This window comes from Cebidichthys violaceus, unplaced genomic scaffold, assembly GCF_023349555.1.
Source record: "Cebidichthys violaceus isolate CVI_PGR_0920_01 unplaced genomic scaffold, fCebVio1.0.p SCAF_10, whole genome shotgun sequence".
NCBI classification, from domain to species: Eukaryota; Metazoa; Chordata; class Actinopteri; order Perciformes; family Stichaeidae; genus Cebidichthys; species Cebidichthys violaceus.
The window spans coordinates 5,201,222-5,217,572 of NW_027176263.1; the positions used below are offsets into that span (position 1 = coordinate 5,201,222).

At 41.7% G+C, this 16,351-nt stretch overlaps 1 protein-coding gene across 1 annotated transcript; it reads right to left on the bottom strand.

Moving 5' to 3' along the window:
• Positions 1-428: 428 nt before the first annotated feature.
• Positions 429-16,022, bottom strand: ogdhl (oxoglutarate dehydrogenase L). Its single transcript, XM_068721854.1, has 23 exons — positions 15,968-16,022; positions 15,146-15,369; positions 14,601-14,771; positions 13,645-13,747; positions 12,251-12,366; positions 12,010-12,164; positions 11,324-11,470; positions 11,152-11,242; positions 10,892-11,071; positions 10,648-10,776; positions 10,040-10,219; positions 9,732-9,884; positions 9,019-9,121; positions 8,762-8,890; positions 8,104-8,254; positions 4,916-5,043; positions 4,665-4,843; positions 4,471-4,542; positions 3,681-3,806; positions 2,719-2,791; positions 2,459-2,622; positions 2,203-2,357; positions 429-2,111 (listed from the first exon to the last, which is right to left on the bottom strand). The coding sequence occupies exons 2-23, from the start codon at positions 15,365-15,367 to the stop codon at positions 1,988-1,990; spliced, it is 3,051 nt and encodes a 1,016-aa protein (XP_068577955.1). The 5' UTR covers positions 15,368-15,369; positions 15,968-16,022; the 3' UTR covers positions 429-1,987.
• Positions 16,023-16,351: the final 329 nt, after the last annotated feature.

The following is a 16,351-nucleotide window of genomic DNA, read 5'->3' on the forward strand; positions in this document are numbered from 1 at the left end:
GTTCACTTTACTAAATGACAACTTTGGGAAGTGACACTGTACATACATGATGCCGCTAACAGATTTCTGCCCTGCTGTGTACATACACTTTTTCTGAACAACTACTGTATGGAATAACAGTAAATGAAAACAATAACACAGTAATAGAATATAACAGTAGTACAACTACAGCAGAGTCATACAGCCTGCAAACTGACTCTGTCGGTCACACAGCAAAACTTGCTGACACAAGACTGGTCTGATATGTTCTGGACCAAGTAGCCTACAGTAAGTCTGTAGCAGCAAAACAGCTAAATTGTATATATCAAAAAAAAAAGAATGTATAAATTCTCGCTTTAAACTATTTTACACTGTCAAGCATCATCTGCAACCAAAAATCATGACCAAGCAGGTTATTCATCTTAAATATAGTTTATTGCATATCTCTTAATGCCCACGACAATATGTGGACATCTTTTTTTCATTAAAAAACTAACACACATAATCCGTCTTTAAAATAATTAGATATGTAAAATGACATCGGTGCATGGCTTATGGTTAAATCTCCCAGCTGAAAGTGAAAAAAGGTAAGCTACAGTGTAGCTAAACAGGAAGCATAACATTTCTAAGCATAGTGGTAACTAATACCTGGGGATTTTAACGTGACAACCAAGCATCAATATTGCTCTGAAAGCATCCAAAGCTTTGCTGTATTTATGTGTGCGCATCCCTCAGCCTCCAAAGAGGAAGCTGAACCTTATGTCCTCAATAGAAAACATGGCTGCAAGTCGCTGTGCCAGCTGGCTCACGTCTCCTGGTGAAGTGAGGTGTGACAATAAATACACACTCCTTCACTTACAGCTAAGGTAGCCAAAGCAAATACAGGCACTAAACCTACTGATGTGTTAAATTTCAAAACAGTCTTCATACCTGTGATATGTATTTCACATTCATTGTTTTTAATTACACCAGTTGGTGTTTTGTGTGCGTCTTATCGCTTCTATTACTCATCTACAAAAATCAATACAAATACAAATCTATACTACTATCATATACTAGTATTCAGCATGGCGGCAATACAGTACTAAAGCTACTCCAATAACCGTGATTGTCACAAATCTTAATTTTGGTACGTTATTAGGGGTACAAAGAGGGTATTGTTGCTACTTCACCACACAACTGGGTGACAATTATGTGACTTTTATTTGATGTTTGTGCTATATTTTATTTTATTTTGAAATGAAGGTGTTGTAGCACGGTTGAGAGGCTGAAAGTCTTTGTGTCTGGATCTCTTTAGACAAGGCTTTGTGGTGCATACACACATATAAGCCCTCATATAGTAAAGGTCCTGCGCTGAGTAGTGTTCATTGAATAAAGTGCAGATCCAGACTACATGTAATCGGACTGTAAATGGCCGATGACAGATGAGGTGTTTTGTGTGGAGTGTCCCTTATCCAAACTGAGGGTAAAAGGACAAATGGTGATAAAGGGTTATTTGAGGCTACACTAATCAGAACGACTTGATTTTACTTGCATGGGACATGGTCAGAGCACAATAATTTGTCGTTCTATCAGTGTTTGGGATACTCGCGAGGCCCCTGGAAAGACTTGTCCGTCCAATTTTATGTTGTGCTTCATGATGATTTTCACATCATAGTTGTTGCAGGTCGTGAAAGACTGCAACCTATTATTGATTGGGTTTGAACAATGATCGCTTACTAAATCTGACATAGAGAGCATCTCAATAAACATAAATGTTATGCCGTCTGATCCAGGAATAGGTCAGTTAGCACTGTCGATGTTTCTTTCCCATGAGATTATTACGGGTTGAAATTATTACTATTATTATTATTATTTATATTTACTAAAAACACTATGCTCCAGATTGTCACAAAGCTAAAAGAGATAAAAGCGTGCCAATTTGCACTTAATTTAAGACTTAATAAATAGATCATAATGGTTGGAGATGGAACTGCACCTCCAGTCTGTTTCTCGCTCCAGTTCTCAGTTACAAGTCCTTCCCATGGAAGGCGCTCAGGTTGAACGCTGTGTCCATGAACCTCTTCAGCTCATTCAGGTGGGTGGACTTGTTTCCTGTCGCAGGAGCAGCTGCAGGGTCCCGTCCCACATACCTGAAATAAAACATTGAAGGTTTGTCACTTGATTCTTCCAATTTACCTCTGTCATGAACAAATCAGATGACAAGTGAACATAAACCCTTACCAAACTGGCCTCCTGTTGGCCACCACTGTGAGTAAACGTGGCCGGACGTAATCATAGTAACCCATGTTCTTGTGCTCCTCCTGACACCAGACCAGCTCAGCATTGGTGTATTTCTCTGCCTCTACTCTGACCAGGTCAAACGGGAATGGAGAGATCTGAGGGGGGAGGTCGAAGAATAAGTAGAAGAGGAAATGACGACATTCTATCACTCTTATTTCAAAATTCAGTGCATGGCATGCGCTGAGAGATTAAACACCTGTTCAAGTCTGATGATGGCGATGTCCCGCTCCAATTTGTGCTGTTTCCTCTCTTTGGCCAGTTCATAGTAGACTTTGCCTGTACAGAAAATCACCCTCTTCACTTGATATGGGTTTTGACTCGCAAGGCCCTCGTCTGGAATCAACCTTTTGAATTTAGTGCCTGCAGACATCGAATATGATGTTACACCAATCCAGTCCACCAACATTTATGACAGATTTTTACGTCACATTTTACTGTGACAAAGTAAAACTCCACCTTCAGCGAACTCATCAAAACTGGACCTTGCATCAGGGTGCCTCAGCAGAGACTTTGGAGTGAAAATGATCAGCTGTGGAAAAAAAAGGAAAAAGTTTCCGTCAATAACAAACAGCAGATTGATTCTATCATCCGTATCTTTTTTGCACGCTTTGAAAAAACTCAAGAGAAAAAAAGTTTTTTATCTCTTTTCACGCTAATTTGCTGCCACCATATAGCACGCAACATCAGCATTGGGAAAACAAAACATTTCTTTAACAATCAAGTAAATAAAACCCTTTGTGCTCAGTCGACCAAATCCAGAGTTTTTCATAAAAAACAAACAATATTATCCCCTATTGGCCCCCTCACTAATTTGCTCAGGAAGTAATTTTCTCATGCTTCGCAAAGCATTGCATTTATGTGCAACAGGGGATCAGTTAAGACATTCACTGTGGCTGAAAACTGTGAGAGACTGAAAAAAGAGCTGTGCATATACACAAAAGGAGAAATGCTTTACGTCCCAAAACTTTATACCCAAACTAGCTCTACTTTAGAGGTTCAAATCAGGTTCTGCATATTTCTGAAAACAGAGATCCTTTTTGATATAGTATTGTATCATAACATAGTAAGCAATGAACAGATGTGAAAAGGACATAACCCCAGTTTGTGCCTCTTATGTTTTCATATTTGAGACTCTGATTTCATTCCAATAACAGACATGATAAATACAAAGATAAATACAAAGATAAATACAAAGCAAACTGCTTTTTTTGTATGTCAGCAAGGAAATAAGGAATTGCCTTTTATATATAGTCTTGTCAAATGGCCATCTGGACTTGATATGGTAGTAGGCTTACTGTATGTGTGTGACTTCAATATATGCTGAATTTCAAATGTAAATTCAATAATTACAAAACAAGCACAAACTGGAGCTAATTAAGACACACGTAAAATATAGTAAAGATGATGTTACACTTTACCGGTTTTCTGAAAGGTAGCAGAATCTGCCGTCTGAGCACATGACAGTAATTAGCAGGCTTTGAGCAGTTTACCACAATCCAGTTACAGTCATACAGCTGCTGGACCTCAAAATCTCCATTGAATTCCTTAAAAAGAAAAAAATAATTACAAAGGCATTATAAAGGTTATTGATTCTGAAAACAGAAATTTAACTAAATGTAGAGTTTCTGAATTACAGAGTTGTCGTGTTGGTTGCAGCCATGTTTTTTTCTCATAATTTGGCAAGAGATGCAGTGCATGAGTGCATCAGTGTACTGTATCTCTCTCTCTCTCACACACACACACACACACACACACACACACACACACACACACACACACACACACACACACACACACACACATACACACATACACACACACACACACACACACACAGGACAGTGAATGTTAATCCATTTGTGTGCTCCCACTAATAGTTTGATCAATATCCCATTTGAAGATGAATCTGGTAAGCTTTTGCTGATACAGCCCGCTGTGGTTCCCTCCTTGAATGGAATACCAGTGCACCCTTGGGACATGAGTTACTGCTGAGTACCAACTCTTTGGAGGCCATAATGAAGAGACTTTTCAGCTCTAGAGAAATTGGCAATCATCACTTAAGCCATCACTTAAGTGGTCATGACATCAGCATAGCCAATAAAAGAGGAAGCTATTGCAGGTCACTGTGTGGTGGCTTAGAGCTTTTGCATTAGGTAATGATGTTACTCAAATTGGTAACCATAATGTAAATTGCACATGTGAACATACAGGGAAGTGATCGGGATCATCTTTGCTCATCTGCAGGAAACGTTCAGGTCGAGCGGATGAATGTTCTGGGCCCTGAGGACAGAAGAGAAGAACAGCATATAACACATGGAAAACATGTATTCCAGAAATATCCAAATTCATCTGTAAATACTACAGAATGACATCATATAGACTACTTTATTTTCCCTTCTCACCATTCCCTCCATCCCATGTGGCAGCAGTAGGACAATACCATTGTTGCGGACCCACTTGGCTTGACCCGGGCTGATGAACTGGTCAATGATACACTGGGCTGTGTTGTGAAAGTCTCCAAACTGGGCCTCCCAGAGGATCAGAGCATTCGGACTCGCCATGGCGAAGCCAAGCTCAAAACCTGGAGTCACAGGCATCATTATATGGAGCTACAAAAAATGACATATGAACTAAAGCATGCTGTCTGGCTTACCCAGCACTCCGTACTCTGATAAAGAGCTGTTGCAGACAGTGTAAGGAGCCTGGTCGGCCCACAGGTGATTCATGGGAACACAGATACGTTTGTCCACCTCTTGGTCATGCAGAACATGATGACGGTGGCTGCAAAACATAAGGGAGGCAGAGACAGGAAGGACTGAAACAGGCATAAAGAAACAGTATTACAGCCATGCTATGCTCTGTGGCTTGAGCTAACGTGCTTACAATGAACAAGCTAACTGTCAGCAGTTACAATGTTTACAGAGTTAACCATCTTAGTTAAGTGTGATAGCATGCAAACATTAACACAAAGGTCATTTGGATTTATCGTTTGGGGACCTTGACAAGTTGTTGAGATATTTCAGCTCAGATCAAAGTTGACTGACTGACCAATAGAAAGACATTACCGTCACATTTAGCTGAGATTTGAATTTGATTAGAAGTTGGATATAAAGAAAAACAACCACACAAGTCAATTTAACAGGCTGTGACATATGTTGTATAGAAAACGAATTTCAGAGCTGAAACACTTTTTTATAATTGATTCAAATATGTATTTTTCTTTTTACCAAAAATGTATAAATTGTTTAGTCTATAAAAGGTAAAACATGTTTATTTTTTTATGTTTTACTTGATGGTTATAATTATTGCTTTAATAAATAATTTCACCACTAGTATTTAGAGGACAAAAACATAGTGTAGTATTTATAACAGCAGTCCAATATTGCCACAAAAGATTTTCAGGACTCTTATGCGGTCTTTAATGACGATGGTGAAAACAACAGGGTGAAAGGATTTCTTAAAAAGGTTCTTAACGTAGGAGATGCAGGGTGCACACACACACACACACACACACACACACACACACACACACACACACACACACACACACTGCACATAAAGGCACTCCATGAAGAGTGCCCTCCTCTCTCCTCATCTTCAGTCAGTATGAGGAGTTGTACAGGAGTTGATGGGAGCAAAGAACCAAGTGTTAACAAACTCTAGCAGTCCACTCGCTCCCACTGCAAGAATCAGCCTTCAAAACCAGCACGATCAGACAATCACTTACACCCCTTTAACATCACTTTAATGACATCTACACACACAATCACACAATCACACATTCACACATTCACACACACACACACACACACACACACACACACACACACACAGTGCGAAAGGTTATGTAACGGCCAGGCGGAAGAACTGCAGGAAATAAGCAAAATCTATTGATTATTATCTTGAACATGATATATTACCACCTTGAAGACTAGATATTCATGATTTGAGTCCTCTGAATAATATCACCCATAATTATGGACTAATGAAGGCATATTATGTACTGCATAATTGTTGTGTTTGATCCTTGATCCACATTCGTACATACACTTTCTGTTCAAGAAATCTTTTAATGAACGAACAAAATCGAGAGCATCCAGCATTAATTGAGGTAACGCACATAATTTCACGTTTCATTTTCTCGAACCACTTGCATGCAATCCAAAGAGGAACCAAAACCCTCACGAGAATGAGGTCTTTCTCTGGGATTGCCTCATAAACTGTGTGCCCACTCCTCTCTTCTTTCTTTCCTTCTTTCACAAACACAAAAACACACACACTTCCTCTGCCTGGGGGCCCCATTAGTCAGGGAAAGGGGTGCACGGCGCACGCAACCCACCCAAACACGACGACAGAATCCATTAGTGCACGCTGTTACGTACATCACAGAAATGCAAACAGACCCACTCGACTGTAACATGCCAATATGCTCAGCTCCTGAGAACTGTGAAGGGAAACAGAGTAGTGGAAGATGAAAAAAAGTGTAGGTGGGGAAAAAAGCAGTAAGAGGGGTAAAGTATACCTGAAGTTCAATGAGAAAGAAAACAAATCACACAATGTGGACTCTCACACGGAAGAGGATTTAAATGAACAACAGGTGATACGGAGATGAAGAGTGGAGTATTTGACTGCTGTCATTTTTGTCAGCCTGGCAAATTACCCTGCTGGAGGGGACAGCGGATGGGAAGAAGTAGATGTCAGTGGTAAATGCGAGGCAGGAGAAAAAGCCCTGTAGCCTCTGGTTAGTTAGTTTGATGTATGTTGCTGTGAGCCGAGAGAGAGGGGGGATGAGGGGGGGTGGTGTCAGTGAAGATGGGCTGGTGGAGAAATGATAGGGGACAGATGAGACAGGCACAGTGAAAGGGGGAGCTGGTTTTGTTCATGTGTCAATCGTCCCTCCATACCATGACAACACCACGTGGGCCTCATAGTTCCCAGGAGACTGTGCTGACGTCTTCGTCTTCTGTCTGTCAGCCCCCCCCCCCCCAATTACTTAATTCATTATTTCTAGGTGACTGTCCTTTACCCTTAATGTCCGGTCAGGCAGGCTGGCCCCAAAATACTCAATAAATGATTTTATTTCAAAACAATACATTTGGGGCAATATCAATTCAAGTCATTGTTAGGCTGGGTGGTTAGTTGAAATCATTATCTCGGTGTTAAACATATTTTCCAAAAACAATCCAGTGTTGTGTAAAAAAACATGAGTAAACAACTCCTTTTATTCATTTTGGGCAACACTTTTTTAGTTTGATTTTTTAGATTATTGTTTTTCCATTTTCGCCTTTAATTTAAAGATGATAGCGTAAAAATGGGGAAGAGAGGGGGTGAGGGGAGTTGTGACATGCAACAAAGGTCCCGAGGCCAGAATCAAAATGACGATGCGCTTAAATTGCGTCATGTGCTGTAATCATTCGGCTACCAATGTGCTCCAGACAACACCTTTGTTGAATTATAAAAAGGTAATTCAATTTCATCTCGATATGACTTAGCTCTAAATTTGTTTAGCACCAATTATCAACAAGTCTTGTAAGGTAAAGACAAAGCTAACGTGTGACCCAGTAAGTGAGTTCATTCAGCTAGTGATGAGACTCGCTGAATGACTTCAGAAGGACTCTCAAGCTATAAAAATGAACACGGTAAAAATCAATATTCGTAAAATGCTCTGTTTACTCACTGACTACACTTACTCATTACTATACTGTGGTGGCAGATAGGGCTCTTCCTAGTGTCCCATATAGTACTATAGACACAAGAAGGCACAGATGTTTAAAAAAAATGATTAATATAGATCCTTGTAGAGGCAATATTGAGTTTTCAGTTGGGTTGACATGGACTCACCTAAAGGTGCCCCGCTCTACATCCTGCCCACTGAGTCGTACATGAACGCCATCTTTGAGAAGGGAACCAAAGGCCATGTACTCTCCTAGAGCCCAGTCCATCTGCCGATTCTTTACCAGGTCAGCTCGGCCACGCAGGATACGAGACACACCTGGAGAGAACACACACACACACACACACACACACACACACACACACACACACACACACACACACACACACAGAGACAGACAGATGAACAAAAATGAAACCGAGGGATTTCTTAGGAGAGCACTGGGGAAGCGAGCGTAAAACGCAATGGACTGACGCACTGTGTCGTAAATAACATTAAAAACCCTTGTGGCAGGCTTAATAGTTATAGTGTGCGCCAAATCAGCTCTGCAGGCTAAACACCTGCTGTTAGGAAAGGATGTGTTTACAGGTGAACTCCTTTAATTGACTTGATATCATCCCTGCAGACAATGAATGAAGTAATCGTGGCACTGAGGTTTAAGTGTTTTAAGGATTTTGATCATTCAGCAGCATGTATCACTTATCCTGCAGAAATGTGTGCTCTTCTGTCATTGTGTAGATTTCTAGCACAGCATATCAGTAGGACTACTGTCATCAGATAGTCTGTCTGCTCTATTTTTTACCAGCACAAAGGTACTAAACTCACCAGCATGGATCTTAAAGTCTTCCAGAGGCACTGAGCTGGCTGTCTGGCCAATGTGCTGCAGGACCTCCTCATCCAGTCCTGTGGGGACACAGCTCATGCTCCTGGGCTCTCCCTCAGCTGTGAAGAAATCTACAGAGAGAGAAAGAGAGTGAGACAGCTTCACTCCAGCAGGAACAGAAAGTATCCACAGAAAAGGGAGTCAATCAAAAGATTTTTTTTCTCAACTTGAATTACTGGATTGCAAAGAAACAATTTACCTGGCCAGGGGGAGTCGAGCCAGTGTCGAATGTGTAAGATCTTTTCATCCTTGGAGCTTGTGTATGCCTCCTCACATATCTTGTCATATTTGGCAACTTCTTCCTGCAACCAATGCCAAACGCCACATATTAAGTGATGCACAGTTTAATTACTTCAATTAAAGGACTACAGCTAACCAACACTGTGTGTAAATGAGACAGAAAGAAAGAGAACACGAGAGAGAGAGAAATATTAGAGGAGAGAAGTCTCCACCGGCAGTAATGGTTCTGCCTTGCTATATTTCAGATGAGTCCAAATAGCAGGCCACACAACAGAAAACAATGTCCATCAAAAGCCAGGAAGTATTTCTCTGACATCGTGGTTTAAAAAAAAAATGTTCAGAATGGATGTTACAATCAAAGTTTCTGTTTTGGATGAAGAGCCTGAGCAATTCCATTGAATGGCACAAGAATCTGAGGTGTATTTCAACTTCATTGAGCAATATATTCTCTATGTGAGGGATTGTGAGGCTCGGTGATTGAACTGAGGCAGTAAATTGAAACTCAAATATAGCACTGCTGGCGCAACATATTTACTCGAAGGCTAGGGTAATATCTGAGCGTGATTTAATGCACTTAGTCCAGCGGATGGTGATACCAAATAAAACAGTATACAGTAACGGCGACCAATATACAGTATATTTAACAAGAGCAAACAGCATTAGATCACAAACCTCAAATTCCTGCAGTGTCACCACTCCCTCCGCAATGAGCCTGTCGGAGTACTTTTTCAGCACATGCTGCTGCCGACGGATCTGTTTGTACATCAGCGGTTGGGTGAACATGGGCTCGTCCATCTCATTATGGCCAAACCGCCTGTAACAAACCTGTAAATACACATGCAGGAATCATGTCTAAGTGTGTTTCCTGATAATCCATTTTTATTTAATTTTTTATTTAAACCTTTATTTAACCAGGAGAGTCCCATTGAGATTAAAAATCTCTTTTTCAAGGGAGACCTTAAGACTTGGCTGTGACTAACCAGGTCAATGACCACATCCTTGTTGAAGGTGCTCCTCCACTCTGCAGCCACCCGACACACATACATGACAGCCTCGGGGTCATCGGCATTCACATGGAAGATGGGTGCATTGACAACCCGAGCCACATCGGTGGGGTAGGGAGAGGAGCGGGCCACTCGAGGGTCTGTGGTGAAGCCAATCTGAGAGGCAACAATCACACGCCAAATTTGACATCATTTAGAGCCACATGCACATGTAATGAAATAATGTTCAGTACAACAAAATACGTGTATGTGTTATGACCAACATTGTTAATATGTCTAAAACAAAATATTTAACAGCTCATTTTGTTAGTTTTTACTTAAGAGTTTTCGTGGTATAATTAATTTAAACAACATATTTGTATGAATCAATAAAACGATATGATTACACCTTCAGTTGACAGACAATAGTGAATTATTGTCCAGCCCCAATTATTAATAGTTGCAGAAAAAGATAAAGATCTAGTAGTAACAGTGATGTCATTAGTATTAGAATGACTGCCATAACATGTGAGTACATTACAAAATATATGCATTCTGGTAATTGGTAAATGTATCAGGTCCCATGACACCAAACACTCCAATACCTGGTTGTTGACCACCACATGGATTGTACCATGTGTGGTGTAGGAGGGGAGCTCACTCAGGTGGAAAGTCTCATACACAACTCCTTGTCCAGCAAAAGCAGCATCGCCATGAATCAAGATGGACATCACCTGTAAAAGGGACATCATAGACTTAACAGGACAGAGTAGCACAACGTATCGCTAATGGAAATCTACATTTACAGCACCAAACAGGAAATAAGCCACCATGTATCATAAGAGTTACCTTCTTTCCCTGAGTGTCTCCTCTGTAGAACTGCTCAGCTTTGGCCTTGCCCTGAACCACTGGATCCACTGCCTCCAGGTGGGAGGGGTTCGCCATGAGTGACAGAGTGATGTTCTTGTCCGTCTCACGGTTAATCCTTTCGTGGTACATCCCAAGGTGGTATTTAACATCACCTGACCCCTACAGGTGTAGAGAACGGTTATGAAAGAAAGCATCTCCAGAATGCATTCCTCTGATACTTTTCCACACTGTTCCCTCACCTCATCAGCAGCCTCCAACTTGGGGTCAAACTGACAGAAGATTTGATCCAGGTCCTTACGGATCACGTTGGCCAAGACATTCAGTCGACCCCTATATCAAATATGGAAGGACACGAATCAGCTGTATGCACAGATTGAGCTAAGATGTGAGGAAATGTGTTCTACACAGTACCGATGAGGCATTCCCATGATCACGCTGTCGATGCCAGCAGCGCTCGACTTGTCAATCATGGTTTTAAGGGCAGGGATGAGCACTTCACAGCCCTCCAGACCAAAACGTTTCTCTGATGACCACTTTCTGGCCAGGAAGTCCTCAAAGCTGGACATAAAAAATGTTCAGATGTAGGGTTCATGGATGTTTTTCTGCACAACTGATGATACAGATTACACTACTACTGACTGGTATTGATGGTAACTAAAGCTCTGTACAGACAATTATTATGAGAACAAAACTGTGATGGTTTAGAGAACTTGTACTCAAGAATTTAACTTATGTATTGCAGAAACAGTGTGTGTGTGTGTGTGTGTGTGTGTGTGTGTGTGTGTGTGTGTGTGTGTGTGTGCATGTTAATATGAATGATAACTCTGCAACAGCATAGTACAAGCAAGAATACAATAAGAAGTGTATACACATTAACAGTAGACAGATCACTTCTAGGAAACTCCAGTAACTCCTGAGATCATTCATCAAAGATGAAAATTAGCTCACATGAAGAATAGGGTGTTTATCTCTCCAAATATATGTATGTGCAAGAGTTGTGTTAATGTTATGTGAGGCTCTGACGTGAGCTATAACTAAAAGTGAGGTATAGTGCTGTCATCAAAGTGTAAGTCAGTAGATGTTTATTCACTGCTGACCGTGTGGATCTGATCAGACGGGCAAGCAAAGTCCTCTTCTCAGCATCAGTGAACTGCATGATTCCCGGAGTCTCAAATTTCTGACGAATCCACTGACACTGGTCCACGTTGTTAATGAACATGAATTCAACTCCTATGTGACCACAGTACGATGCCTGAAAAAGAAGAGATAACAAATGATACAGTTGTACAGCTTTCCCCCCATCATTAACACGTGTATGTATGAAAACAAATACAATACCTCTAGTCTGCGTATGATCTCTTTAAGAGGAAGAGTGTTGTCTGCTCCTCCAATGAAGGTGGTGGGGGGAAGTTGAAAGCTTCTATCCAAGTCAGACTCATCAAGACTGTAGAAACCTACGATAACACCATGTGAAACATAGGTTTGCTAAAGACTTTTGAGACAGGACAAACATGTATTCCAAGTCTTGCCAAAAAGAAATATAGCTTGGTTATGAAATAAAAAGAACTTCCAGGACGTGTTTATAGACAGTACAATAGCAGGACCTATGGAGATACAGCACCAGTATCAGAGGACCCACATAAGTTTCAGTGCTGACAAAGCCCACCTGAGAGAGCTGGTCAAGCTCAAGATCGCAGGCAACATAAGAGGAGACAGGTGCAAATCATATTAGGAACACAGCAAAGACAAAGGGGGCCAAGAATAGACTCTTGTACAATCAGCTGACCAAATAAGGGGCCACGGAGGCTGTCATTAGCTTTCATTAGGGAGCTATAGCCCTGGTAACAATACAGAATGCAACGCTATGTCCTGACACACACTGATCACTGATAACAGCAGCCAACAGAAACAATCTCTCTCTCTCTCTCTCTCTCTCTCTCTCTCTCTCTCTCTCTCTCTCTCTCTCTCTCTCTCTCCTCTTTACTAGCTATTACTGTAGACTTCGATTGCTTTCAGTGGCCGTCCCGCATCCACCGATCCTCAGTCCGCTAAATGAAATGGAGAATGACAAGAGCTTGGCCTGAGATTAATGACAGCATTAGGCTGACCAGCCAGTATACAGACTTGGCGGGGAAACGTGATGGGGCCTTTTATACTGAAATACCACTTACACTCTAGTGTCTGATGATGAGTTATGCAACCCTGGGTGTGTATAATGTGTGTATAAATGCACATGTATGTACTGTACAAACCCTCAATGGGATAAAATGTTTTATCGTAATTAAGTGGAGGAAACATTTAAATCCAGATATTTTCATTATAAGGCAAATTAAGCTTTTGAAGTAAACCCGCAAATGAGAATAATATGCTTATGACTGAAATACGTAAGTACAACAAGTATCCTGAGGTAATTAGAAGGAAAGACTTCTATAGTAGGAATCTAATTAGCACATTTACCGCCTGTGGGTTATCTCTATATGCCGTTAGTTAGGAATGGGGGATAAAATAGGGAGTTCTATACAATATCCGCACAAAGTCTAACACAGAAACTGTGAAGTGTATTTTTCAAATGATACAACTTACGGTTATGAAACTACTTGAGTAAATGAAAAACTATGAAGATAATCTACTCAAGACATGATGAAAATCTTCTTTTATTCACAACTTAGATTTATGGTAGGCTTTTGTGATCTGGATGTCTCTGGTATGATTGCTGGTGTTGTGAGGCTCACCTAATTTATCGATGGTAGTGATCAGGTCAGAGGGAACAAAGGAGTCCAAGTCAGCCTCCAGGATTCCCAGAGGGTCTAACTGGGCAACATGGTGACCACGAATCTACATAGAGAGATGTGAAGGAGGAGAGAGAAAAGAAGAGTTGAGGAGAATCAGGTAAAGAAAAGAGAAAGTGACAGGTAGGAAAGAATAAGATTCAGTAAGGGGCTGACATCATGATGCCGAGTGTGAACAGCTGGAGAATAAGCTAACACTCAGTTATAGGTCAGCCTTTCTGAGAAAAGAGCCCCATGGGAGTGCTTTTATGTCCATGTAGTGCGCACACACACACACACACACACACACACACACACACACACACACACACACACACACACACACACACTAGGATTGTATCCAACTGGGAATAAAAGTGACGCCTTTGCCAAAAGACAGAATTTAATAAATCCCTCAGATACTTCTTCGAATTAATTTGAGGTCGAGGGGAAATGTTACCTCCTGTTTTGTTTAAGTAATCTCTTTGATATTTCCAGTTTTCAAAAAGCAGCAAGGGTAAGTAGGTTAGAGGTAATCTTGCAATTTGCATAACCCCGTGCAGGGACAAACAAATTGTATATTCCTTTTAATAAAAGGACACACAGTATAAACAGCTTTCATTGCCAGATGCATCTGTTTAGGCAAGTCGAGTGGATTTTGTTTGATTCATTTTTCACACACACGTCGGAGAAACAAATAGTCAGCCAGTTGTGGCTCGAGGTAGATGACATCTTAATTCTGTACACAGACACTGCATTACGATTTAAACAGATGCCCATGAGATATGTGATCAATCTTTTAATTTGTAAACATAAATGTACATTATACAAACTGATAGCTGATGTGCTGTGTGTGTGTGTGTGTGTGTGTGTGTGTGTGTGTGTGTGTGTCACAGCTGGGCCGGGTGAGTGTGGAGTACCTGGTAGGCTCTAATGAGGCTGTGCACGGCCAGGTGGTCCTCCACCACTTTCTGTGCCATGTCTGGTGAGTGGGACAGCGCTCGGCCCTGCAGCAGAGCGGAAGGGCGTCTCTCACCCGCCTCGCCAGACGGACTGGAGGCCTGGATGTTACGGAAGAAGGTGTCCCAAGACTAGAACACACAGAAAGACAGATCCAGCAGAGGCAAGCAGGTCCATCGCAAACACGGAGCAGGAGTATCCCTGCTGCTTACTGACTGCTATGTTGGAGAATGACAGGACACAGAAACGCTGGACAGGAATCCGAGACATTGCAGCAGTAGCCTCTATTTTACAGTGCATATTTAATAAGTGCCCTTTTCAAGACCAACAATGGCAACAGCAGTTTATGGTAACGTAGCTGCTATACCCACTCCCACCCAACTCGGTGTGCTGGACATTGTTCCCTCTAAAAATGTCCATTCATGGGCAAAAACACATTCAATTTTAAATTGTCATCTCTTATTCTGTAATGTGGGAAGATATGGCACATGTTGCACTCTGTTACCTCGTGGACGTTTGTATGATCCTCCAGCCAGGCAAAGTACATCTCCTCCACATAGCTGGAGCTGCTGGCCACCGCGGAGGGAACAGGCACGGCGCCGGAGGAGCAGCCTCTCCTAGGATCAACCCAGCGCCTGGCCGGGACACCTCCACACCATCGCAGCCACTGACTCCCTCCAACACACCCACCCCTCAGCACACCCGCTAACGCCCGAAACTGACTCATGGCTAGAGAGAGGCAAAGAGAAAGAGAAAGTTTGGGATTAGGGAGAGTCAACAATGTGTGCATTACTGGGTTTGATGATTTATTACAAACAACATCTGCATGAGGTATTTGAATGTCACACATCAAACAATATTTCAGCAGCTGAAATTGTACGTTACGCACAGAGGCAGAGCCTCATGAATTAAATTACCTTTACACGCGTATATTTTCAATGGGCTTTCCACTGACCGAAGCAGCCTATACGTAATGTAAAACCTATACAAGACTAAATACGACCAAGTAAGGGCCTGCGCGTTTGTTTTCTGTCGCTGCAGTTGCAAGGAGCGCGTAACCGCGAACAGCCTGCAGCGTCTACCGCTACTAACTTTCTCACCTTTCCCTGCAGAATGCTTTACACGCTTCTTCAAACTACAGTGCTGACATCAATGCCAAAGCTTTGCCTATTTCATCCTGGGTCTATTTCCCCTTGACCACTAATCCCTCAACGTCAACATAAATCCTTATAATCTCCCCTCGTCTCTGCGTTTCGCGCGGTATCACGGGAAATAGCACCGTGGTTTAAAATGTCACCCACGTTTTACTTCTTTACATTACGTTTACCTTATACTCTTATTGTCATCGCCGCATGATGTAAACAGGACAGATATCAGTGAAGGTGACAGACCCGAGTGCGTGCATGCACGGTTTGACACGCCCCCTCCCCGCGTGTCAGGTGGTGCTTCCTGTGCAGAGCGAGCAGCCTGCTGCACCCAAAGATGGTGCACAGGTAATGGATCTCAGGGAAACAGAGAAAGGAAAAGAATCATCAAACTTAAATATCTTTTCATGCAAATGTTTGTTTCTTAAGTGATAAAATAAATATAAAATGTATTCTTGTGTTTGTGGGGTTTTATTTGTAACAGCAATCAATGTTATAATCAGACTACTTACCGTAATCTGAGTCCCTGCACACACTTCTCATCCTAACAAGTCATTTTTCCCTCT